Below are 26020 nucleotides of genomic sequence, written 5' to 3'. Positions count from 1 at the left end.
CAAGACTAAATTCTATTTTATTTTCATACAAATTGGAAATGGCAAAATCCAATCTACCATTCGTTTCATTGTCAACTCCTCCTCCCCTCCCCAATTCCTTCTTATTATGCTGGAACCTGATGTTGTTTCCACTGCAGCCACAGTATGATGTGGCACTGCTTATATTCTAAGTGGTTATATTTACATGGAATTCTCAGCTACAAGCAGCCTGAGTCTGCCTGTTCAAGGCCATTATTCATAATGTAATGTGATCCTGTATTTAACACAGTTATCTAAATAAATCTGTCCCTGAAATTAAATTTAGTTTCTAAAAGGTTAAGCCTAAATTTGGTTTCAAGCTCCAACTTCTATGTAGGAAAATTACCAATTTGCTAAGTCTCCACTCCAAGTAAACTTTATTAGCTTAGTTTGTTTTAGGATACAGAAATGAATTACTGAACTGCTGTTCTACATCTGATTTTGGAGCTAGCTGGGTATCCTCTCCTTTGTGAATTACAGACACAACCTGTTCATCTCAAATAGTTAAGGGAGAACTGGATTAGGATAGGGGTTAAAAGAAATGAGGACTAGTGGTATAAAATGTTACAGCATTGCACAGAAATGAGGATGATATTGCCTAATATATATCTATCTATATATCTATCTATATATCTATCTATATATATAGATATAGATAGTTATACAGATAACAGCATAGTACCTACAACAACACAGTAACAGACCTCTTTGCTTTGGGTGCTTAATACAGAAGTGAAGATGACTTTCACAAAGACATTTATTGATGACCTGTATGTTTTTAGTAACACTTCAGACAGTAAAGTTGTTACATAATCAAGCTAAACTTCTATGATATAAAACTCTCTCTACTGAAATAGTAAACATTTAACATTCACAAGTCACAAATTACAACTGCACAAAAATATTGAAAATAAAATAGTACCTAGTTTTTGTTATCTAACTTGCCAACTACAAAGCTGGATCCCATGGCACTAGTCCACTGAAAAGATCACACAATGCTGTTCTCAGACACGATCTGATCTGTCCCTATCCCTCGAGTGTCCTGTCACATCTGCAGAGCACACTGGTGACAGTGAGCTGGACGGCTGGGCTGTAACATTGAGGATTTGTTAGTTCAGCCTTGGCTGGGAGGTCGCTGTTGAGGTGCTCTCATTGATTGATAGAACAGCCCTCTGCATGAGCTGGTGGGATGAGGGTCTGGCCAAGCCTATAAAGCAATGCAGAAGAGCAGGACTGGAGCCCTGACCTTATGAGTGGTACAGAAATGGTTTGACATGTTCTAAATTGAGCAGGATGTTATTAAGAAACTTAGGGTCTCTCAAAACTTTCTGGAAGGTTTTACTAAGCTGAAAGATAAATTCTTTTTGTGCGTGCGTGCGTGCGTGCGTGCATGTGTGTGTGTTTTTCCCCCCAGGCTGTTGCAAAACTAAAAATAAATATTTACATTTAACACTTAATATTTCCATATTCAGCAAGTTTTAAGCCTTCAACCACTCTCTCCTAAGGATTTGTTTCTCATTTCAGTAGCAAATATTTCCCTGGGAATACCTGCATTCTTAAAAAGGAGGTCAAGTTTATCAAAATAAACCTTTGCTGAAGCTATTCAAGCAAAACTAAACCAAATCTAGAAAACTTACTGTATTGTCTGCTGATGTCACAGTTTGAAGTAGACAGTGGAAGCTATCACCTAAATAATAATAATAATGCTGGTAAAGTAAAGGACTTGTGCTTACTCTGCAACCTCTTGATGAACTATGTAATATGAAGAAATTGTTAGGCCAAGAAGACAGATTAATCCCCACTGCATCTATAATGGTTTTGTTGGAATTTGGGCTAACCAGTGTAGATTACTCAGTATGGTTTAGGATGGGCATACAATGGACAAGCAAGTAGGGAGCAGAACACAAAACATGAGCCATATAAAGTACTATTGCACAATAAATAGAAATAAATATAATGCATGTACATGTCAACTATGTAATTCAGTAATTATTCAGCAAAAAAAAAGGTGTTCATTCAAATAAATAAAATTATGGTGGAACAGGGGTTGTAATGCCTGTACTTAGAGTTATATTTTGTTCCCATTAGTATTGACTTGGGTTCCTCACAACAGGAGAGTACAAGGACACACTAAGAGTTTGTAGTATTTTACTTTGGTCACCACAAGAAAAGCACTGTGGATATTCCTAAAAATAACTGCATACTACTTATTGCATATTAATTAACTTTGTGTTCTTTAGGTAGTGGGATATTGTCCTTAAACATCTACAGCCATTTTTCTTTTCATATAAAGAGGGCTCAACCCAAAGTTCCTCAAAGATAGCAGTCATACAGAGCCAAATCTTACTCCCTCCTTTGTTGGCACTGGTAGGTCCTTGCACCAAAGGATATTCTGGCCATCTCCACCTGCCCCTCAGTAGAGACCACATGGCCAAGGGTCCCCAGCAAAGGCCAGACTGTCCCCTCTGCCCCGCCTGTGCTCTGCCTGCCCCATGCACAGGTCTCCAGCCCGCAGGGGGGCAGGGCAGTGTAAGGTTCAGCAATAACGTGTTTCTCAGCACCTGCCTTGGCTGCAGATACATGATAGAAGTGGTGTGGGTGTCCTTCCTGTGGGCTCTTCCCTTAGCTGTCAGCTTGGGGTGTTGTGAAACTGCAGCATCTGGCTCTACACAGTAATTCTGTGCTCCAAAAGGTTTACTTTCTGCTGCTGCCCAGTTAGAGTTGCAAGAGAATTTTATCCCTAGATTCTTTTCAGTATCTGCTGATTTGCTCAAGTTTTCTTTTCTTTTAAGGAGCTAACATATTTGGCAGCTGATGATTGTTTTCTTACTCCTTAGGAGAAAGAAAATTTCCCTGCATCATTTAGGAAAGCTTTCCCCTCCACTTTCTTTGCCTATCCATTCAAGGCCAGTGCTGCCCTCAGAGCCCACCAGGTGCAATCCCCTCCTACCTTTCCTTCAGTTACACAGCTGAATGTGCATGCTCCTGCTTTTTCACATGGCAGATGCAGATGACCCCAGCAGCATAGGCTCTTAAAAGTGCAGGATCTGGCATGAAATGATCAAGATCAGTAACCGATGGCTTTGATTTTTATGTCTTCTCTTTGAGATGGCTCTTGTAGTAATGCAATCGATGTTTTGCAAATGTGCTCCCTATTGTGGTCATTGGGGACATTGGATTTCAGTGACCAAAGGGATGAACAGGTGATGAGGAAATACTTGCTTAGACCCTGCCAAGGAAGTTACTGGCCTCCCAGATGGACAAGTTTGTGTTTTATTTATGCAGGAGTTTTGCCACAGGTGAGTATCTTCAGATCCTTCAGGTGACAGGGAAGTGTAGATGTTTCTTCCTGTAACAACTTCTGAGATGTAAAGCAAATTTGTGGCTGCATCCAGCAGGTGGCAAGCACAGCACGCAGAATTAGGGCTGTACAGAGATGCTTCTGCCAGGGCAAGCTCCTGATGCAGCTCAGCATGTGCATGTGTGTCTATGAACAAAATATACAGATAAATGGCAATCTCTGCCATGAACAAAATATACAGATAAATGGCAATCTCTGCCAGTCCTTTGTCAACTTAGAGAGTGCTGGGGCACAGATCCTGTTCTGGATGCTAGTGATAATGCATGGGGTTTCTGCCATATTCCGTTTAAACAAATGTCTGTCTCACATGTAAGGATATAAGCTAAACAGAAAATATTCAGTACAACAATTTAAATATGTCTTTAAATGACATAGTTAAATGATGTTCAGGCTTCAAATGCTGAGACACTAGCTTGCAATTAAATTAACTTAAAATGAAGGAGATTTTTTTGTAACATACAGCTTTAGAAGTTGTGACCTGTCACAGCGCCTTACGATGTATATGAGTAGACACGTTCCCATTTTTGCAGCTGGAAGAACAAAGGCAAAATTGAAAAAAACTTTCTTTAGTATAAGTGAATGAAAGACTAGGAAAATTTATAGACCTGGTTATAGCCCCATTTTTTCCTTAAAAAGTATTAAATTACAGAAATAACTGTTTTGCTAGGTTTTGATTTTGATCATCAGAAAATATGGATAATCCAACCACTCACTACTTGAGACAAAGCCACATTAGACATAAGATTTTGAAGACTACAAATACTGCAAATTCGTAAGGGGTATGTAGTTTTCTACATGATACATTTAAAGTTTTGGATTTTTCCGTATGTTTTGTAATCTCAGAAAGTACTTATGAACTCATTTATCTTTGAGGACAATAAATGGGTGTGAATCAAGCATAAATATTATCTGAAGCTCATTATTTGAGGTAAAAAGGACACATATGAGGATATAATTGGTGGAAACTTCTTACAGTGCTTATCACCTTTCCTCTTGATTTGCATTGAGAGTTTGAGCCAGACTTTAGTTCTGATTTATGCTAGTATAAATCTGAATTTGTTCCATATAAATAATAAAATGTTCTACAGGGAGCAAATACCCTGGGCAAAATTTTATATAAATAGAGAGAAATTCTGTAAAAGCCAAAAGTAAAGTTTGATCTCAGATGTTTTGTGATGGGACTAAAAGTATTATTAATTAAACTGATACATAAGCATTGTCAAATTTTTGCTTATCAGTATATGAGTTTACTGAATGTGCAGGAATTTGAAAAACTAAGTGGATTTAGTGGATTTGATTAATTGGTAACTTCTTTCATTGAGTGTCCTGGTTGTAACAGACAAATAGTTTGAACTTTTCTGATTACCTCTTTCCCAGAACTCATGTTTTCAAGTACAGAATTTTACTTTTAGTCATACAGAGTATGGAGTCAACTCCCTCTGTATGTAAAGTTCTTCAAAGTCAGGGTGGCTTATCTTGAGGAAAGGCTGAGTGAACCCCATTTCTGTGTGCTCATATATGGTATTTTTTTTAACTACTATAAAAATACCCACTGGAATATAAATGTACATTTCTGAAGCAATGTTTGAAATGTATGAGTAGGAATATAAATCTAAAAATATATTTATTCTATATTTAATAAATAAATCTGCATTTTATTGCATATATTATTATGAAAAAATTGCCATTAAAAAAAATAGTAGCATAAATCAGAATAAGACCAATTTCGAGAACCTTAAATTTCCATTTGAGTTTAAAACTGGGCCTCTATATATAACATATATTTGAAAATATATTATAAATATGATTATAAGACATTTATGTCGTAAAAAAAAAACACCAACAAAACAAGAAACAAAGCTCCACTCCTTCAACAGAATAGCTCACATATATGCAAATCAAGTTCTTTGTATTTCATGTTATTTGCACAAGCTTTTCCTTTTGAAACACCTGTGAACTTAAGTTAGGAGTTTGTCCTCCCCTTCCTTCGTAGCTCCGAGCGGACGGTGGGATGCTGGCAGGATCTCTGACATGCCTGTCCAACACTTACGCTGCTTTCAGTAAAGGAGAACAAAATGAAAACGAATCAGTCCTCTTTGCAATGTAAGCTGAAAGGCCACTGCGGACTCTTTACAGTATGATTTCTCGGAGGTGATCCAGTGTTGCTGGAATGAGCTGCGATGTTGAGGACAGCAGATGAATCTTGTTGTTCTTGCTGCTTCGCACACAAGGTTGTTCAAGAGAAGAACTGTGCAAAACGCCTCAATTGGTGTCGAAAGGCCCAGCAGTCTTTTTAGTGTGCAAGCGGATATTTTCTGGTGGCCGATAGGAGAGGGAGCTCATTTTTGTTGTTAGGCTTGGATGTGTGCTGACGTTTGGTGGGATGTATTTTATTAGCTGAAGGAAGTATTTTTTAAAGTTTTTTCCAAAAAAAACATAAAAAAATGGATTCAGACAGTTGTTAAAGTAAGCGATACAAATAGTGAAGGGCATAGCTGTATCCACAATATCAGTGATTTTGCAATCTGTTATTACATGTAATTGAATCAACACATCCAGAAAAGTGAACACTTGATGAGGAATCCAGGAAAAGAAAAAGAAAAATACAATTGCCACAATCATCTTAAAAATATCATCATTTCTAGTCTTATTTTTTTGAATTTGATATGCCTTCTTCAGTGTCTTCCAAATTAAAGTGTAGCTTGTTAATATGATTAGAAAAGGAATCAAAAAGCCCAGCAAATTTTTGGATAAACCTAGCCCGACCCGGAGCGTCGTGTTATTGCTTTCATAGCGAAAGCCACAGACCGTCATGTTCAAATTCTCAGCAAAGAATATGTTGCGGTGAATGATGACGGGCAGGCTGGCCACGCCGGCGAGAAGCCAGATGGCGATGCAGGTTACTCGGGCTACAAACATGGTCCGGCGGATGCGCGACTGCACCGGGTGCACGATGGCCAGGTAGCGGTCGATGCTCAGGCAGGTGAGCAGGAACACGCTGGCGTACAGGTTGAAACTTATCCCCGCCGAGGCCAACTTGCACAAACAGTTGCCGAAAGGCCACTGGTATTCCATGGCCGTGTAGGCAGCCCAGAGGGGCAGAGTTATCAAAAAACACAAGTCAGCCAGGGCCAGGTTGAGAAGAAAGATGCTGGCTACTGTTTTTAATTTCATGTAGCAGTAAATGACAATAACGACCAGGCTGTTCCCAAATATGCCTATGATAAAGATGATGCTGTAAACGGTTGGAACCATAATGTAGATGTAGCTGTGCCTTCCTGAAACAGGACAGTCCACGTGGATTCTTTTAACAGTTTCTTCAGTAGAGTAATTTGGTATCATCTTGAACTCTTCAGCTATAACCTTGTTTCAGGGAGAAAATATGAAGCTCACACCTAGGAGAGGAAAAGATGAAGGAAAGAGTATTTGTGAGAGGGATTTAATTTTTAACAATTCCCAACTGAATGTCAAGTCTTCTGTCAAGTCTAACACAATGTGTCTTTGAATTTTAAAATAAGCCATCTTCAAGTGTTTTATCAACCAATTCCTATTTTATACAGACTCTGCAGCGTAAAACAGGTAAGAATATTAGGAGTTGGCTGAACATTTTTAGATTCTTTTTAACATAAATGAAATCTTAAAAACCTCTTTCAATGAACAAATTTCTAATTTAAAATAATACTGGTTAGCGAACATATGTCAAAAATAATAAGAGAGACTGTAAATAGCAGAGAACTATAAATTCAGCAGAGTCTTTAGATTATTTTCTTTCCATAAATAGGTGACATATTTAATGAGGTAAGTTATTCAGATATCTCAGAAACTAAACTTAAGCACTCTGAATACTAATAAGTATTCAGAGTAATAAAGTATGTAAATACAAACTGCAATGAATTAAGAAAATAGGTTACTTTAGATTAGGTACTCATTTTTATCTCTTAGATTAATCACTAGAATTTTTTTTCTATATATTGAATTTAATCCTTGAGGAAATTTTCACATCACAGAGTAAGATGAAAACACAACCTAGTATTCTGTTCTACCACAAATACCTTAAATATTCAGAGGTTACTTAGCTCCCCATCTGGCTTGGAACTATGGTATTTAACTACTGGTGAGGGAAAAAGAATCTGTGAAAATCCAGTCATGTCCTGATCTGTTGCACATTAATAACTGTACCAAGAGTTTAAGAAGGGTGCGAGGAGGGACATATTACTTTTCCAGTTGCTGAGAAAATTTATGTATCCAAGAATTGAGGTTGTATTTCTGGATCATATTAAGTGCTCAGGAAGGGTACAAAATCTTTAAAGGGCACCTCTTTGGTTTGCCAGGGCCTGTGTGTTCTGCAAAAATAATTTCCTTATTAATGACTGCTTACTTTAGAAAGCAGGTAATACAGTGTAAGTGGCTCTGATATTCATTACCTTCCAGAGTCTAAAAACAGATAGTCTTCCCTGAAAAATAACGGATGTTTAAAAAAAAATAATAAAAAATGAACAGCTATTATTGCGGAGTAGTGTTTATCACTGTTTGCAGGATCCTGACAGCTCTAAGCCAAACCCAAATCATGATGCTAAAAACAAAGATTAACTGAAATACTTTGGCTTCAAAAACAAAACAAAGCAAACCCCATACAGCAAAAAAACTTTATAAATGTAAGATCCACCCTAAGACCCTGGGCAGTACAGATGCATTCAGAAAGCAGAGATGCCCATCACTACAGACACACCAGCTATGTTGCTACAGATGTGGCTGCTCCTTATTTGAGAGGCTCAGCACCTGATGTTCCTTTTAAGTGTGGAATACCACTGAGTTTAGTGTTTGACTTGCTCTTATTGGAAGACAAATCTTTTTACAAATGATTGTGTTTTTAACAGGGAAGTGAGGCACAGATTTGTTTCAGCAAAGCTCATGCAGGAAGTCTGAAGGAGCCAGGAACTGAACCCAGAACACAAGAGGTTGCAGGCAACATCTTGTGAGTAAGGTTACCCTTTGGCTCTTAGTGTTTTGAAGACTTGTTATTTCTCTGTCTTAGCTCATTTGAAGCATATATTTGCATTAATAACCTAATTAATTTCTACAAAGCTAGGACAGTAATGTCAAGATTTAGGTTCTTGATAATTCTATCAAGTTTAGAATATCTAATAAAATGCAACTAATAGACACTTGGTCAAGATGTGTCATGCACTTCCCAGTCTCTTCAATTCATTCTGTTGTTGCATCAGTTGGCATAGATGTCACAAAATGACATGGACTATTTTTGCCATGTTTGAGAAATAAAAAAATCAAGTAAATAGAGCTAACACAAAGAAAGGTTCACCATTCTGATCACATGTGACACTCTAGTACATCCTGAGCAAAACCTGGCTTTCAAATTGTGCCTGATATAAAATACAAGGTATTTGGCGCTGTGGAAGGTCAGCCTATCCCTGGGACTGAGAATCCACAATAAAAATATTTCAAGATAAATCCTTTTATCTCATCCCTTGCTTATGAAAGTAACTTTGACAGTAACTGATATGTCCTGCAATATCAAGGTCTGGCAACATTACCCTGTCCCAGCTATAGGCTGGTGCTGCAATGTCACTTACAGTCTTTGCTTCCTTATATAGCCACGAAAATTATAGCCCAGAACTTTGCAGTAAGAATCTGTAGTGAAGCTGCAGCTCAGAAGATCACCTGTGAAAGTTCAACTGGCAATAATGTGGATCAGGCCCAGTCAAGCTGGGCAAGGCCTTTCTCAGTGACAAGATTAAGCAGTGCCTGGTACAATTTGGCTTTGTGTTTACTCAGTGACAGATTCATCATCTAAGGCAAATGCAGCTGAGGGTGAACATTCCCTTTTGGTGGGGTTGATTCTGTGCAATGGTAGATGCCAAGGCAATTTTCCCATGGTCTTCTCACACACTCCTTCAGCGTACTCTGTTGTGTTGTTTTGCTTCCAATTTCCCTTTTCTACCCACATGGTGACCTGTACTGTTTAATGTCAGTAGCTTTGGCTGATGCTAATTAATAGCATATGTTCTTTCAAGGAAGAGTAACAGTGATTCCATTACATTTTCAGAAATGTGTTAAACAAACAAAAAATAATTCAGTTGGGAATAATTGTCTGTCACTCTGTGGTATTGAATTCCCTGAGCATATTCTAGAGTGCTTGGGAAATAAAAAAAGGAAGAACAATTCCCACGAAGAATCAGGAATTTTGTCAAGAAATAATATTATACCTCAATCTACCTCTCTGTAAGACTGTATAATCCTTCTGGAGTTAAAAGGTTTTGGTGTAACATTGAAGTCAGTGGAATTGTTCAAATGATGTGTCTGGTATTACATCAGTTTTAAATTACACTAAGGATTACAATCAATAAATAAATCCATCGATATTTCGATATACCTTGTAAGGTACAAGGAAGCAGAAATATGTAATGTGGCTGCTTTTGGGTAAACACAAATGGATTGCCATCTGGGTATCTGAAAACAGTCTGAATGTTGCTGTGTGAATGAACCTCATAGGAGCCACACATATAAAGCACACTAAGGAAGGCACTGCTAATCCCAAATGGATTTTTTAAATTTCCTGGAAATTCTAAAGTTTCAGAACTAGCTTCAGGTGGATCTGCTTCCTTGAGCACAACTGTAACTTCAGAGCATTAGGAAAAGCTTCAAAATTGGAGATTTTTTTTGGAATCACGGCTGTGCTGAGTAGTGAGAGAGGGCTCCCGCTGCAGTGTGAACTCAACAGTCAATGATTTCTTTCCCATACCACCTTCAGTTTTTCCTGTTATTCTCACTGGCCACAGTTCATCTGCTTGTCACAGGATCATGGCTGGACACATGCAAAGCAGATACTTCTACACAGGAGGAACTGCAGATTCTTTAAAAATACTACAGAAATAGATGGCTGATACAGCTTTATGCTGCCAGAATTCAACAAAGCAGGTTAAACCACTGGCCAATTAAATTAATCTATTGAAGTTTTGCACATTGATAATTCCATGTAAAACATCTCAAATGACCTGTGTTAACATAATGATAATTGGATCATTTTAAGGCTGATACACAATGAGCTTTTTCTAACAGGATTGAATTGTGACTATGAGTGGTGTAGTGGCATCAATCTCAAACAAATTATCTGGTGAGCAGCAAGCCCCTGTTCTGAGGTACAGTCCTGTTTGACCTTTTATCTTTTTAAACTACAATTATTACAATAAGTCACTGATAATGAAATGCTTCAGACTGCTCAACCAACTATTATTTACTGCTCTATTCATTGCTTTTGTTGGGTGAACATGCATCCTAATTAAACTGCTTCTGGAAACAAAGAATGCCGGGCTCATGCAAGGTAAACAGCACTTTGCCTACTGAAAGGTAAGATGGCAGTGTGGCTTTCTGTGAGAACTTCATCAGCTAAAAATAGGTAAGCAGGTGTCACAAGTCAGATTTTGAACAAAAATGTACTTAATATTTGCTTTGACAAAGACTAAGTAAACTCAGGCTGACCAATCCTGCCACAGCTCAGCCACCTTATCACTAGGTAATGTGCACTTTCCTTCTTCTGACAGTGGGTGGCTTATTTGTTTTTATTACAAATGGGAAGATAGTTCCATGTTTAAGAGGATACTGCATTCTATTTTTATGTAAAATTTTTGCAGAGAGAAAAGAGAATGAAAAATATTTAGAGCAGTATGTTCAGCATATTAGCTATATTTATTTCCTTCTGGTGGCGTAAGCTTTCCTTCATTTTAAGAGTTCAGACCCCACTTTCCTAATTTATTCTAACTGCTGAGAAAGCAATGACACATATGCTTTATCGCAAAGGCTTTTAGGGTCTTTTTCTATCCAACAGAGTAATCCTTTCTATCCTCTTGGCCTTAGTGAATAGAGCTACTTCTATTTCACATGCACACTTCAGCACCTTCTCTGCTTTCCTGGAGTTCCTGAGCAGTACCATTGAGAAGCCATAGACCTTTCTCCTAGCTCTTATTTCTTCAGCTAGTTCTAACAGTCTGTATTTCCCACTGATGGCTTTAATTCAGAGTTGATAGATTAATTGTGAAGGGAAAGAGAAATACAAACAAGGGTACATGATTCAAACTGTGGTGCCATTACGCTGGGCTCTTGTCATCACTGCCGATACCTTCTACAGATGTCAGCATCTGACTTTGTGGTGGTAAATAAATCAAAATACTACTGAAAAGGAACTGTGATAGGTAGTACAGCACCAGACACTGTCTGTACATCAGCTCATGAGCACCAAGAACACAAAGCAAAACTCAGCAGATGTGTTTTTGCAGCTGTCAAGCTGGGTGTTGCTCTGCAATTTTGGATCAGGAGGTGGTCTGACATCAGAACAAACAGAACTTCCAGGACCTTGTACTGGCCTTTGCATTTCCTTTCAATAACTGTGCAACTGAGGCAACTGCCAGTCCATTGAAATTGCTGTTAATTTTATGATGTTTGCTTTATTTATTTAAAAGTATGTATCTTTTTAATGCTCTAACCTATATGTGGATTCTTTATGCCTTCCCTTTGCAAGAGCTCAAGCTGGTCTTCTTCACTTGTGCTGGCTCTATATAGCTGGAAAATAAACTGCCTGTGATCCTTTCAGGATCTGATTCTCTATAACATCAAAACCTAAATTGGTTATTACTTTTTTTTGTGCTAGCAGAACAGTTCCTGTTACCTTGCAAATGTGAACTGTTTATGTACTCTGACCTTCTCTGTAAGAACTTCTCTGTATTTATTTCCTCTGCCACACTTCAAAAGAGCCTGTCCTTCTGTAGGATGGCTTTATAGCTTATTCTGAGAAGAATTAACATCTCTCTTCTGTTTGTTCTCATGGACTACTCTCATTAATTTTCTCTTCACTCCCCAAGTATCTTTCAACTATTCAGTTTCAGTCATAAAATTTATGTGAAAAAAGATAGATGAAGAGGCTTTTTCCTCTGGGAAAAATCAATGCATGTGGAATGCCTGAACGGTGGAACTGGGGGTGTGTATGATTTTAAATGATTATGGGGGAGGAAAATGCAAAAGAATGTAACACAGTTAAGCATAGTGACATTTAAATTGCTTTGAAGCTTAACTCATATAATACAGATTTTCACCACTAGAGGTCTGTATTTCCTATTTTAAAATAAGGGAATTGCTATGTTTTGTACTCAAGTGCTATCAATTTTCAGAATATCCACTTAGTTCAAGATTATTTAAGATGAAAACATAAGGCAAAACATATATAATTGTACCTGTACTTATTTAATGTACCAGAGGTAACTATTTTCACTTTATTTTAGCATCTACCAGCTTCTATCTAATTTCCTCCATTCTGGCACATTCCTAGTTTTGCTACCCATCAGTCCAGTTCTTGCACTTTTAAGACTTAGAATAAGATTCTGATATTTTAATTTTTCAAAGACATATGCAACTTAAACTCTCTGTGACCCAAATTAAGAAGAATATTTTAAAGAAATTTAACTTTAGCAATGCAGATAGAAAAAGAGTGACACCTACTCATTCAGCTAAGGTAATTTTAGATCTAACTAGATATGCTGTTAATCATATAACTCTTTTTCCAAATATCAGCCAATTTTGAAGGAAGATGTTTTTACTGTTGAAAATGACACTTCAGAACTACTATTTCGTTTTTATTTTTTAAAGCAGCTTAAGGGACGTTTAGAAGTTGAAAGGTAACAAGCCTACACAGTGTTATCCAAATGGTGTGTACATTTTATGAATTTCCAGCAGTTTAATAATTTGAAAATAGAAGTATATTTAACACTTTTTCACCACCAACTCCCAGTTTTACTAATATAATTGGATTTGTCACTACCTCTTTGGACAGTGTCAGTGCATGATGCTGTTATTCTGTTTCAAATTACGTGTTCACCTAAATAGGTCCCTAATGCTGGAAGGGAAAACAGTATTTAATTCATACGGAGCAGAAGGGCTGTTAGTGTCAAAATGAGATTTATTTTATTGAAAAATAGTAGATGAGCAAACTAGAACCAAAAAAATGACATAAACTATACTGTCCTGTGCCTGATGCATTGGACTAATCAGTATCTTGTCCTGTATTTATGTCCAATGGGTTATACAGTGTCAGTGTATCTCTGTGCACTTAAGGGATGTTTGGGTATAAGCATATAATGTTTATATCTCTAAGCTGCTAAAAATAGGAGCATTTAGAGAGAACAGAAGTGATATATAGAGATGGAAAATCAGCAAGCAGTTGGCTAGATTTAAAATGAAGACTAAAGAAATCTAATCTATTATTACACTTACCCTTTGTGTTAGAAATTGACGTGGCAAAAATTGGCGTAAGTGAAAGGCCACTTCTAAACACTAATTTATGGGGTGGTGGAGTGATGAATAAAATCTTTCAAGTATATTTTTTGGACATTAAATGCTACTATACTACAATGTAAGATGTGACAATTTTTCTGCTCTTTTTAGCAGTCTACAGTGTAATGATGTCACAGTTATAATGTGAGCAGCTGCAGCAGCAGGGAAAGTTTGGACTGTTTGCATATACTCACACTGTACATACAGAGTCCAGAAACACTGGAAATATTTCTTCCTACTATTTAGCTCTTTGGATAAAGCTATCAATCCCCAACTCGTGTTTGTTTGTTTTTTGTGGTTTGTTTGTTTTTTTCCAGAATCTGGGAAGCCCTGATGTACATACTTCTATAAAATTTTACTTGTAAAAGTTAATGCCAAGAAAGGATTGCTCAACTTCACTAGTTTCTCAACCTCACCAGAACATAGTGGTTTAGAGAATGCTGTCATAGCAATGATTATGGGGATTTTTTTGGTACAAATTTTGTACAAATTTGTTAACTGACAGATCAACAGGGATCAACACTAGAGCTAGCTAAATGTCTTTCAGTTTAGAGTAAGTCTAATTCTTTTAGTTTATAGATTTCATTCTTAGGATTCTCTAGATTTAATTTTCAAAGTAAACATTGATTTCATCTTATACACATAATTTTGTTTTCTCTGCTGTTAAGGGTAAAGAAAACATTCTTGGGTTCAATCCACATAGAACTGGACTCCAAAACATTGAAAGATTAACCACTGTCAACATGCAGTGTGTTTAATCTCTTGTGGAGGATCAGTGGGGTGGTGGTTTTAGACACTGCTGGCTCTGGCTTGACAATGTATGCCAGATATTTTAGACTTTTCTACTGATTTTCTTGTATCTTTTTTCACATTTAAGCATCAGAACAATCTGTTTTCTTTCTTTGACCAAGGCTGCATGAATGTGTTGCTAACTTTCTGGTGTTTAATATGTCTTAGATATAATATAACCTTAAGGATATGAATATAAAATTATCTCCAGAGCAGTAACTTAAAACCGAAAAGGTAATTAAATAAACAAAGTAAAATATATTTCTAGATTAATAGTTTATTTCAGTCCTTCTGAAACTAAACATCGCAATGCTAAGCTTCAGAAAAGATGATGTTTGAAAGGGGATTCTCATGGTGCCCTATCACCTTGGTTGGTCTGTCTTGACAGAAATTATTATCCTCTTTTCCTTATCAAGTTATTAAACCTATAGCCAAATTAGTTTTTAAATATGAAAATTAGTTGTTATAGCAGGAAGCAGTCACTGCTCTCGTTTATAACATAAGGTAAAGAATCTTCTCTTTCTGTAGAAGAGGCTGAAGACACTTAGGCATATTAGAACTTTGAAATGAGTGCACTAACTACCATCACCAATCCAGCATGTGTTTTTGCACCTCTTCTCTGGCCATTAGCTTTACCAAAAAGGAAGACTGGCGCCTTTCTGGGAGATAAAAGTGATGAATAATCAGCAGGCTAACATAATGTCTTCTCAGGATCATGTCATCTCCTCATACTCCTAAAAATGTCATTTACTGCACATTAGATGAAAGCAACTGAAAGACAAAATAAAGGTATTTCAGTACAATGTAGGACTAGAATTTCTAGGGTTTTCAGCACTGACATGAAAAGTTTTTTGAACAGCAGCACAATGTAATATTTTAGTATGAATACACATTTTATTGCAGGTTTATAACTTCAAATTTGATGCTGGGTTATGAAGTATCTTTGGGGTATTTGGAAGTACCTGAAAGAATCAATAATTAAGCAGAATTAAGACATCAATCCCAGAATGAATAAAAATTATATTAGTTTGAGCTGTGAAAGGTTACATGCTGCACGGTTACTTTCTCTGAGTGATAGTAAATGAATGAATTAACATATTTCCTTTATTGCAGTTGGAATTGCCTATATAAAATATAGTGTGCCCCATGTGATTGTTTTTAATAAAAGATAGAAATCAAATTCAGGTTTGTTAAGTGCAAGTGAAATAATGTGAGGAATTTTAAGTTTCTTTTCAGATAGCTTAGTTCCATGGAATAAGAAGTTTTAAAGTTTTTGTTGGTTTTGGTTTTTGTTTTGTTTTTGTTTTTTTTTCCTAAATTACATTGCATGGCACATCCTACACAAATGTAGCTTCTGGATACCTAACCCCACAACTGAAATGTCTCCATTGCTTCTATATGTAAGGCACCTTAAGATTCTATTGTGAACACCTCCAATCTGAGAAGTAAGGGAATTTACATTAAAACTGGCCTTGATCCAGAATTATATTTCAGTCTTACATTAAAAATGCTGTGGAGAGGCAAGAAAGAAAAAAAACCATACTGAAATAAAAAGCACTGCTGTGAGCATACCTTATGATGGCCAGCACTAACAGCAGAGATCAGGTTCAAGTAGTGAGGTATCTCACCTCCTTTCAGATCTTATATAAATCACAATTTGATTACTGGATATTCCATACACCTATGAATCTGTCCCAAGTTACACAGTCCTCTTCACTGAAGCTTGAGGGCTTCTTCTTCACTACGCAAAAAATAGCAGTAAAACTGTTCTTCTTGCCCAACTTGTAGAAGAAATGCTATTATATTACCATGATATCAAGCACGTAGAGCTTAATAAGGGGTTACAATATATTTTATGTGCTGTTTTGAGTATCACTGGTCTCTGATCACTCCTATTCTTGTTGGAAGGAATGTTAGCTGGAAAGCATCCAACACTGAAAGAGTTTTTAAGTTTCATTGTCCAGATCTTAGTCTTAGTCAGTCCAGCAGACTTGCCCAGCAGAAGGGAGCTACCACGTGGAGAGTGCCCTTTTGGGGGGAAAAAAGGCTACTTCCATAAACTGCTATAATTGCAAGACAGAGCTTGCTTACCAGCCTCTAGATAAAAACAAGTGAGATTTATGTAAGCCTAAACTCTTGGTTATATTAATGGTTGTTAATAATTTAGCAGAAAAAGGCACTTCATGCACTTAAATTGGAAATGATAATTTCATAAAATGAACTGCATGAGTGACATGCCCACAGCAATATGCAATCACTGTCAGAACCTTTTCTATTGCTGGCAGAGATTACAACAGAAAATGGAATAAAATGGCCGAAACTTCCACTATTTCATCAAGAAACAAATCCCCTACTTCTGGGAGAAAAGGATTTTTCTTAATCTTTGCTCTTTTTTTGTCTTACAGCTTTACAGTGAAAGACAACCAGTAGTGTCACTAGTATAAATGTACCAAAAAATAATGTTTTAATTAGGTTTCTGTTGCTCCCTCTAGACAAGGATGTTTCTAAGGGTAGGGGACAGAGCTAATAATTTTGTAGACAAAGTTGGGAGGTGATAGCAGTTTGTGGCATTTCCAGTTAGTCCAGATAGAGGCTTCCTTGTTTTTTTCATTAGTTAGTTTATTTATAGTTAGTAGTTATTTTATTCAGATATCACAGTGTCATTTGCCCCTCTCCCAGTAACTCTTCTGCTGAGCCAGAAGACACAGAGGCAAAAATGAACATTATGTATGCAGTTTGTTTACACTCCTGAACAACTTTCCTTAGTTAAAGGTGAGATACTAATGCAATCAGCAACAAATTCTGAAAAATAAATTTAATTCTACTTTTCTGGACAAGGAACTGCCTTTCTGTACCTTCCTTTAAAACAGTAGGAAATGTGCCACCAGAGAGCTTACATAGATTTACTTCAATTTGTAAGGCAGATAGGTAATATTTTGACGTGCACGGCAACATTCTGATGTGTATTGAAGCCTGACCTGGTATGTTAATCCTTAAAAAGCCATTTTCCTGCCATTGAGCTAGATCAGCAGGCTGGGACCATGATGCACCTTTGAGCTTTACAGGTTCAATATGCAATCCTTTCTGCAGGACGGGCTTTTTATTTTTACATCCCACTCCCCACCCAAGGCCCCTGCATCTCCCTCAAATATAGAAAGCAAATATTAAATTAATGAATAACAAGCTTTAGAAAGGCATTGTGCAGAGCAATTACCTTCATCTGCAATGATGGCTAATCAGAAAGCAGGAGGGAAAAGAAATACTGAAAATTCTCTGCTTCTACTCCAGAAATGGAGAGACCTCCTTCATACAAAGGCATTCCACTTTCTAATCTAATGAAAATTAGGTGAGTTGACTGACAGTAGCTCATGTTGAATAGTGTTGCCTAAAAAGAATTTCCCTCTCTAAAACCCTTTAATGAATCCCATTCCTGTTACCTTTCAACAATGTGGTTAAAGTTAGTAAGAGAATCTTTTGCTTTGAGTAAGGAAGATGTGAACTGAAACACAAACATGTGCAGATTCAGCATTTCTGTGTGAACATGGACAAACCAATGTCTGTCATGGTAACTAAACCAGCTAAACTGAAAGCTTTATATCTGCATTTCCAGTGTCATGGCTAGTGATTTCCATGTAGCTTCCCACCAGTCAGTACTACAGCTCTGAGGAAAGCAAACCTTCCATTGAACACTTTTTTTCTTTTGACTTAGCGCTGTAAAACAGTGTTTGTCTTACTGAAGAAGCAAAGGCAATGTATTGTGGATTTCTGAGCAAGAAAATGGATGTTAGATTTCAGCACCTTAGTTCAGAGGAAGCTTTGTCTTGTAATTCAGCAATCTGTAATAGGATTTGGTTCACTGTGTCTAACTGAGACACTTGATTACTTTTCTTATTATATAATTAATTTAGACATCCTTACAGTGGGAAAATATCACACAACGGCAATACCCCTCAGAAAAGACTTTTCTTCCCTAAATGAGAATGTTAGGAACAGCCTGGAGGGAAAAGTTAAAAGATTAAAAGCAAAAGATCAGCATGGAGGCTTCTTAATGAATCACTCATTAGGGTCAGAAAAAGGGAACCAAAGGCAGAGAGGAAAGAAAACAGTATGAGTAACTGGCAAAGTACAAGAGTTTATTCAGACAAAAAAAAAAATCTTTTAAAATGGTAATGTAGCTAAGCCCAAGAGAAGTTAGTATCATTGTAACTGTTGGTAGGTATAACACTGAAAGCATAGAGACCCAATTGTGCTTTCAGTTGCACAAAACTCCTCTTAAGGGCAGATCATTATGAGGACTAGAAGAAAATTTGAGAATATATGAGTCAATTGAACTAGTGAGTTTCTAAGGGGTTAATCAAAGAGAAGGAAAGGTCAAACATAGACACCTTAATACATGTCAGTGTGAAAGGTATTATCACCCATGGAAAAACAAGTTACTATGATCCTTAGTGCTTTGTCTGGAAGGCGGCACACTTAATAGAATGATCCCAAAATAGATGTTCTGCCAAATTTGTACAGCTTGTTTCCTGTTTTTTCCCCCAAGTTAAAATTTATTGCTCTATTTTGAAAATAAAATTAATTGGTGAACTGTCTTTGCTGTCCTGAGATGTTCCTTGTGGGTACTGAGGACCAGCCAGAGGTAGCAAAACAAAGGCAGCTGTTACAGCTGGAGTGAGCTAATCTATGATACTGTGAATCAGTGCATCCTCAAGCAGGTGCAGGCTCGGTTCTCAAGCAAATAAAAGCGCACAGAAGCCCAGAAGGGGTAGTGCTGTGCCTTCCCAGAGATGCTAAATGAGCTTCACTTTAGTGCTAGGAAAAATACTATGCAATTCCTTGGATGTGTGGCAGTCCTTTACTGACATGGCATTTCTATTTTGATGTTATGTTTAAGAATATGGAACAGCATCATAAAATGTATTTGAAGGTAAAATGATTTTGAACCCTTTTACTTTGAAGTGCTTTTTAGGACAACCATGTGAAATGAAATATTTTTACTTGATTTCAGAAAGACTGTAATTGTCTAATTTGGCAAGCTGCTAATAATTAAAAAAAAAAGATAAAAACAATAAAGACAACATAACTAGACTCCCAGTTTGACAACACGTGTTGATTCTTGCCCCATGCCTTTCATTTCTGACTGTTGTACATCAAGTAGAGAGTCTGAGGATGGAGAAAACAAACTCTGAGCAACTCCAGTGGTAGTGGACTTACCCCTTGTCAGGGGAAGGAAGTAAAATGGTATAAACATTTAGGCTTGGACAACAAGAATGAGTGGAGAAAGGAGAAAAAATGAAAACCAATAGGACTTTAAGAAAAAGATGAAAAGGCAATACACATCCTATAAATGTAGACTGGGAAGGGCATGAATGGTTTCTCAATAAACAAGCTCAGGCTGCATCTTTGTACATCATGTGCTGCCTGCTTCAAGGAAAGGCTCTGGCCAGGCTGTGCTGATGCTAAAGTAGAGTTAAAAGGAGGCCAGCTGCCAACAGAACATTTTTTAAAGAAGTCAACTTGTGCATTTTTCTCCTTGCGTAAGCCCCCCATCATGAAAGTACAGCTGTTCAGTGGTTTTCTGGAATGTTTTACTTATTTGCATGTGTCCCTCTCAGTTAGAAATGCTCAGGCACAACACTTCTCTTCAGTGTCTCCTCTCTGTTTTCTGAAAACTGTGTTGATTCAGGAATCAATCCACTGACTTTTGATTTCTATTTCTGTTCCTACACTTCATCTACTGATTATTGGATTCTACTAGCCAAGGATGTCTCAGTAACTCCCAAAATGGAATGACCTAGAAGTAAAGAAAGGAATAGGTGAATTAGCTGAAATTAGGAGTTTAGTTAAATCATTCTTTGTTCTGGCTGTAACCCTAATTATAGCTTTCACCTCAAGCAGTGAAATACTGTCTAAATATTGACCTTGCCCAAATTCAGTACTAGTTTCTTTAGATATTGCCAGTTACCTTTTGCTGTAGCCTGCTTTTTGTCTTGTCTTCAATCATGCCACTCACTGCTGCATTGCCAATCTGATCTCACTTTCCTGCTGTGAGGCCGTCTTCGGTTATTACCCGTTTTCTGTGCCTACAGGAGAAATGCTACTCAGCTACAATAAAAGGAGATAAACACCACAAATAGTAACCAAGCATCCTAGCTAGCCTTGTTATATAGTGAATACCTGGACAGTTTTGCTATCAAACAGAACACAAATGGAATGAAAATTGTAAAAGACACCTGACTAAAGGCCAAAATGTGTAGTTCTTTCACATCATGGTGCAGCAGAGAATACTAACAGCATGTCATTTGGCACATGATATTTTCCTATCCTTTTTTGCAATTCACTTGAAAGCTCAAAGTAATTTTAGTATAATCCATCATTTATCTGAAGATAAGACCAAAAATTATTAGACCAGCAATTTTATTTCATATGTGCTTTGTCTCAATCACAGCTGTTAGGACTTACAGTCAAGATAACCTCTCTGCATTTGTTTGCTACAGCTGGGGTAAAAAAATGTTAAGTATGAGTATCATAAATTGTTTGTCAAATTGTTAAATTCCCCAAAATGTTCCAAAGTGACAAAGATTCTTCTAGGGTACATCTGTCAATTTTAATGTTTTTTTGTTTTCTTTTGTTGGCAAAGGATACATTTTAGAAAATGGTACAGAACATGGAATGAGTGTTCTGAGTAGAATGACTGTCTGTTAGTAAAAGTGATCCTAAGAGACAAATTTGTTGTTGGAAAGGGAATGGAAAAAAATACTGTCATTAGCAAAAGATTACTGGCTTTCTCTTCACTGCAAGGGTGTTTGGGATCAGAAGGAAGAGACAGCAAATGATACTGTGATTAGTAACTTTCTTACATACAGCCACAATTGCACTGAAATAGTTCTGCTGGAGCCTTTCTGTTCTTCAGGCTGCAGAATTTCAGCTTCATGAATGAGCTCTATGCATCTTGAAACTCAAAGTGTACATTAGGTTGCCACCTACTCAAACTCTCCAATGCATTTGAGCTCACCTTGTACTTACATGCAAAAATTTTAACTTTTATGCAAAGTTAATTCATTGTAAGTAGGTGAGGTTCAATGCTCAGCAGTAGCAACCTCTTTATTCCTGTTGGTGTTGTGGAAACTAACCCTACAATAGTGAAAAGAATGATGTAATTTTTTCCTCCATTTTCCTCTCTTCAAAAGTGATACATATTTTTTTATCCTGTTTTCAAAATTCCATGAGATTTCTATAAATGTTTCTTTGTAAAATTCTGCCATTTTACCTTCTCAAACCTGATCCTAAAATGCCGAGGCTGACTTAAAAACACCATAATCACCTTTAGGATTAATTGTACAAAAATATGAACTGCCATCCAAGCATGCTGAAAAATTCCTATTTGATTTTTGAGATGAACACATTATCTGTGTCATTGCATTTCTGATGGAATTGTTGTACAGCTGAGAGCAGGAGGAACAAACAGCAGCAGTAAACTCGATAAGGCTTGAAAACTGAGCCAAGATTACCCAAAGGCTAGAGATTTAGCAAAACATGCAATAGAGCCTACAAGACAAGCAGCTGCTGTGGGCCTGTAGTGGCCAGGCTATACCTTCACCCAACCCTCCCAGCTGCGAGCTCCTAATCTCACCATGCTCTGAAAAGATTCTAAGTTTATGCTTCTCCTTCTGGAGAGAGATGATGGTTGCTGTGCTGCCTGCATTACTATCCAAAATAGGTGAGAGAAATATTTTGCTTTGCTGTCTACCACCATTCCTGACCTGGCCATTTGTCCTCCTGTTTTCATGCATCCAATATAAAGCTCCAGCAGATCTACTTGTAGGCCAATGAATCTTGATAACCGATCTCCCCAGCTCAGCTTTAGATACAACATATCCAAATTCAATTTTAGTTGATCTTTCCTCTTACTGAGGTAGTCTCCTAGAAAAAAACCACTAAATTCAGTTTAAAAAATGTACAAGATTAATCATGTAATGTAAGTCAGATGTAGTATTTGATTAAATTAATGCATAAATATCCATGTTCTGAATCTACATCAAGATGAATATGACCTTTTATGAAGTCACCAAAGTACAATAGGATACTTGAGATGCAGAGAACATGCCAACCACTCAAACAATTGTATGCTTCTTGGAGTGTGATTAAGACCCCTACAATTTGGTGAGCAATAGCCAAGGGTGAGCTTATGAATACTACTGGTGACATTAATAACTTCTGGAACACAAGAAGTTCCAGAGAAAAAAGAGAGGTAGTGTGCAAATAGGAGTAATTTGTGACTGCTTAAAATGGTTTAAATGAATACTATACCTTTGCATAAATAAGATTTTAATTAGGACATCGTAATGAGGGACTGTAATTTATGGAATTTTAAATTACCATATTAATTACTGCGCTCAACAATGGGCAGTGCCAGAGAAAAGAACTACTATATAACAAACATGGAGGATAAAATTACCACAGAGGAGTAAATTTAGGAGTAGAAAAATGCAGTTAGTGCCCATTATCCCAAATAGAACTATTTTAAATGAGCACTAACTCTGACACATTGCCATGTCGGTCCATACATATCTAGAAAGTGTAAATAAATCACCATGTTTACATTTTGCATCTGCCTCTGTTTTTATAGTATGACAAAAAGTGAAATTAAATATATTTTCCAGAACATAATACAATTAAATATAACATTATTCAAGATATACAAATACCATCATTCATCTTGGTCCAAGAGCACTGTAAAAAGCAAGTTTTTGAGCTGTGATATCTGAAAGGTAAAGGCAGCACTCTCCTCACTTCTGCAGAGCTGTGGGTACTGACACTTCAGGCTGGTATTTGCTGCCTTTTAAACCAGTACCTTCTAGCTGCAGTTTGCACATGCTCTCCAGCCCAAGAAAATACTGTTTCAAAGCAGGAAGGCAGGACACCTTACACCATAGAAAATGAGCACACTTCTGCTCTCCCCCAGTGCAAAAATTCTCTGTTTCCATCTATTACTATGACAAAAGTAAGAGTAAAAATGAAACCAACTATATTCAAATTTAATGATAAATGTCATTTTTCTTAATTGTACAGGGCCACTTTGCTTCTCAGTTCAACAACGAACTAGGAAGCACACAATAATCACAACTGATTTTTCTCTGCTATGTAGTTCAAGTTGTAGAGTGGAAGAGTGTGCAGAAATACCATGTTCCTGCTGGAAAGGCATATATTTTAAACTCTTAATACATGAGCAAAAGCTGAATTTGTAGGCACTTCATATTTTTGAAAGATTCTGTAATTTAAAAGATAATGGTGGCAACAAGCAAAATGGACTGCCATAGTCAGGAGCATGAAACATTTGTCTGACACCAAAACAGACCTAAAAAAGCCTTTCTACATCATCATGGTAATTACCTGCTTCAGGCCATACTTAATCCTCCTATTCAGATGAAACTCTAATCATGTTAGTGCTGAGGGTTCATGGAAGTGACAAGAGAAGAGGCTTCCCTATACAAAAAAATCCCCCTTTATACACTCATCCGGTGATTTTACTGAGCCAATTTACTACCTTGTCCCATGCTATGCAGCACAACACAATCTAAATGAGTGCTGCTACTTTTGGAAGTGATGGAAATTTACAGTGAACTGCAGCATGCTCTGGGCAGAATCCTGCTGTCCCTTATTGCCATACAGCTCATTAATTCTAGGGGTTTTCCAGAAATAGGTGTAAATGAATACTGCAATTTTACTGCTTGTACACATCATGACCTGACTGACTTACTGATACACCAGTTGAATTAGAAAAATATAGAGCTTGTATTTGTAAGTAACTGGTAACATAAAGTGTTTTGATGCATGGAGAGGGGAAGAACAGTAAATATATTACAGGACTTCATCTGAACTTGTTGAAAGACTCTAGTCTGGTGTGGGTCCAGGAGAAATTTAGAAATTGTCTGGGAAAAAAAAGAGAAAAAGGCAGGGAGGCATTTTAACTTTACTAACTAAAGTTAATCTCTGGTTGTAGATCACTCCAGTTCCTGCTCTGTAGAAAAAGGATAGATCTGGTTATGCAGAGTGTATGCTATGAAATTCTGATTAAACCAAATTTTGTGAACTGGTGGAAGTTGCATTGCCTTCCAGACTGAGGAACTGTTTGCACAGCTCAGAAATCAAGAGCATCACTTTTGGTGTTTGATTAACTTCTATCGTGAGCTTAGCACAGCAGTAAAAATTTAATTGCTCATCTGATCCTTAGCAGAGGTGACAGGGCTACATCTTGCAGGATGTTGGGATGAGCCTTGATGGTGCGGTGGAGTTACTGCTCCGAGGCTGTCTCCTGCCAAAGGGAGCCCTTGCTTTCTCTTCAAACTGTTGACAAGACTCAAGAGCTCACATGCGGCAGGGTTTGGAGTTTGTGGGGCACTTAGTCCTCTCTAAAATAATTATGTGGAGCGGGTTTAGGGAGCGGGCCTCGCAGGGCGAGCCAGAGCACGGGGGATTAAGTGGCTCCGCTTCGTCCGGGACGGAGCCCTCCCGTGCCAACTCCGTCTAAGCCAAGCATAAATTCCGCATGCGGCTGTGCCGCGCTCGCAAACGCTGTGGCTGCCCCTGGCCGAAGGGGCCCGGCCGGGACGCGCTTACCTGGATCCGGGCGGGGGTGGCTGAGCCCCGGCGGCGCTCGGGGCGCACCGGGCTGGGCTGGGCTGGACCGGGCTGGGCTGGGATGGGATGGACCGGGCTGGGCTGGGCTGGGATGCGCTCCGGGGACGCTCTGTGCCGGCCGCGCTGCTCCTGCCGCTCCGGCGCGGCCCCTCCGTTTATAGCGAGGGGCGTTGCGGCACAGCCCAGCTTGCCCGCTGCCTCTCCCCACCCATCTCCCGGGACAGACCCCGCTGACCCGGCTCCCTCCCACTTCCCCTCCCTCCCCGCCCGTCCCCGCCCGCCGTGGCTGCGGAGCGGGCCGGCAGTGCGGTGTGCCCGCGGGGCCCGGGCGGGACGGGGGAGCCGGCGCTGGGCAGGAGGGCAGAGCCAGCACCGGGCAGGAGGGCAGAGCCCGCACTGGGCAGGAGGGCAGAGCCAGCACCGGGCAGGAGGGCAGAGCCCGCACTGGGCAGGAGGGCAGAATCAGCACTGGGCAGGAGGGCAGAGCCCGCACCGGGCAGGAGGGCAGAGCCAGCACCGGGCAGGAGGGCAGAGCCCGCACCGGGCAGGAGGGCAGAGCCAGCACTGGGCAGGAGGGCAGAGCCAGCACTGGGCAGGAGGGCAGAGCCAGCACTGGGCAGGACGGCAGAGCCCGCACTGGGCAGGAGGGCAGAGCCAGCACTGGGCAGGAGGGCAGAATCAGCACCGGGCAGGAGGGCAGAGCCAGCACTGGGCAGGCGGGCAGAGCCAGCACTGGGCAGGAGGGCAGAGCCAGCACTGGGCAGGAGGGCAGAATCAGCACTGGGCAGGAGGGCAGAGCCAGCACTGGGCAGGCGGGATCGCTGCGGGAAGTGCGGCCGCCAGCGCGGCGCAGGCTGCGGGCATGGGGCGAGG

At 38.7% G+C, this 26020-nt stretch overlaps 2 protein-coding genes across 9 annotated transcripts in view; one reads left to right on the top strand and one right to left on the bottom strand.

The window, feature by feature from the left end:
- The window catches only part of LOC111933216 (uncharacterized), a 211215-nt gene that overhangs the window by 9303 nt on the left and 175892 nt on the right, over positions 1–26020 (top strand). For all 7 annotated transcript variants that reach the window (XM_086843551.1, XM_086843548.1, XM_086843552.1 and 4 more), the window contains exon 2: positions 8257–8354. In XM_086843551.1, coding sequence (XP_086699677.1) covers positions 8257–8354 — 98 coding nt within the window. The remainder of the gene's footprint in view (positions 1–8256; positions 8355–26020) is intronic.
- Positions 758–25306, bottom strand: AGTR1 (angiotensin II receptor type 1). 2 transcript variants are annotated; one of them, XM_023933113.2, is made up of 3 exons: positions 25127–25306; positions 20472–20589; positions 758–6774 (listed from the first exon to the last, which is right to left on the bottom strand). In XM_023933113.2, the coding sequence occupies exon 3, from the start codon at positions 6719–6721 to the stop codon at positions 5642–5644; it is 1080 nt and encodes a 359-aa protein (XP_023788881.1). In that variant the 5' UTR covers positions 6722–6774; positions 20472–20589; positions 25127–25306; the 3' UTR covers positions 758–5641. The 2 variants fall into 2 exon arrangements, with proteins under 2 accessions (XP_023788881.1, XP_023788882.1); XM_023933114.2 differs by lacking the exon at positions 20472–20589 and having other exon boundaries at positions 25127–25278.

This window comes from Cyanistes caeruleus, chromosome 10 (genome assembly GCF_971803275.1).
Source record: "Cyanistes caeruleus chromosome 10, bCyaCae1.hap1.1, whole genome shotgun sequence".
In the NCBI taxonomy this organism is placed as follows: Eukaryota; Metazoa; Chordata; class Aves; order Passeriformes; family Paridae; genus Cyanistes; species Cyanistes caeruleus.
The sequence above is the reverse complement of the archived record's forward strand: the minus strand, read 5'-3'. Positions and strand labels throughout refer to the sequence as shown.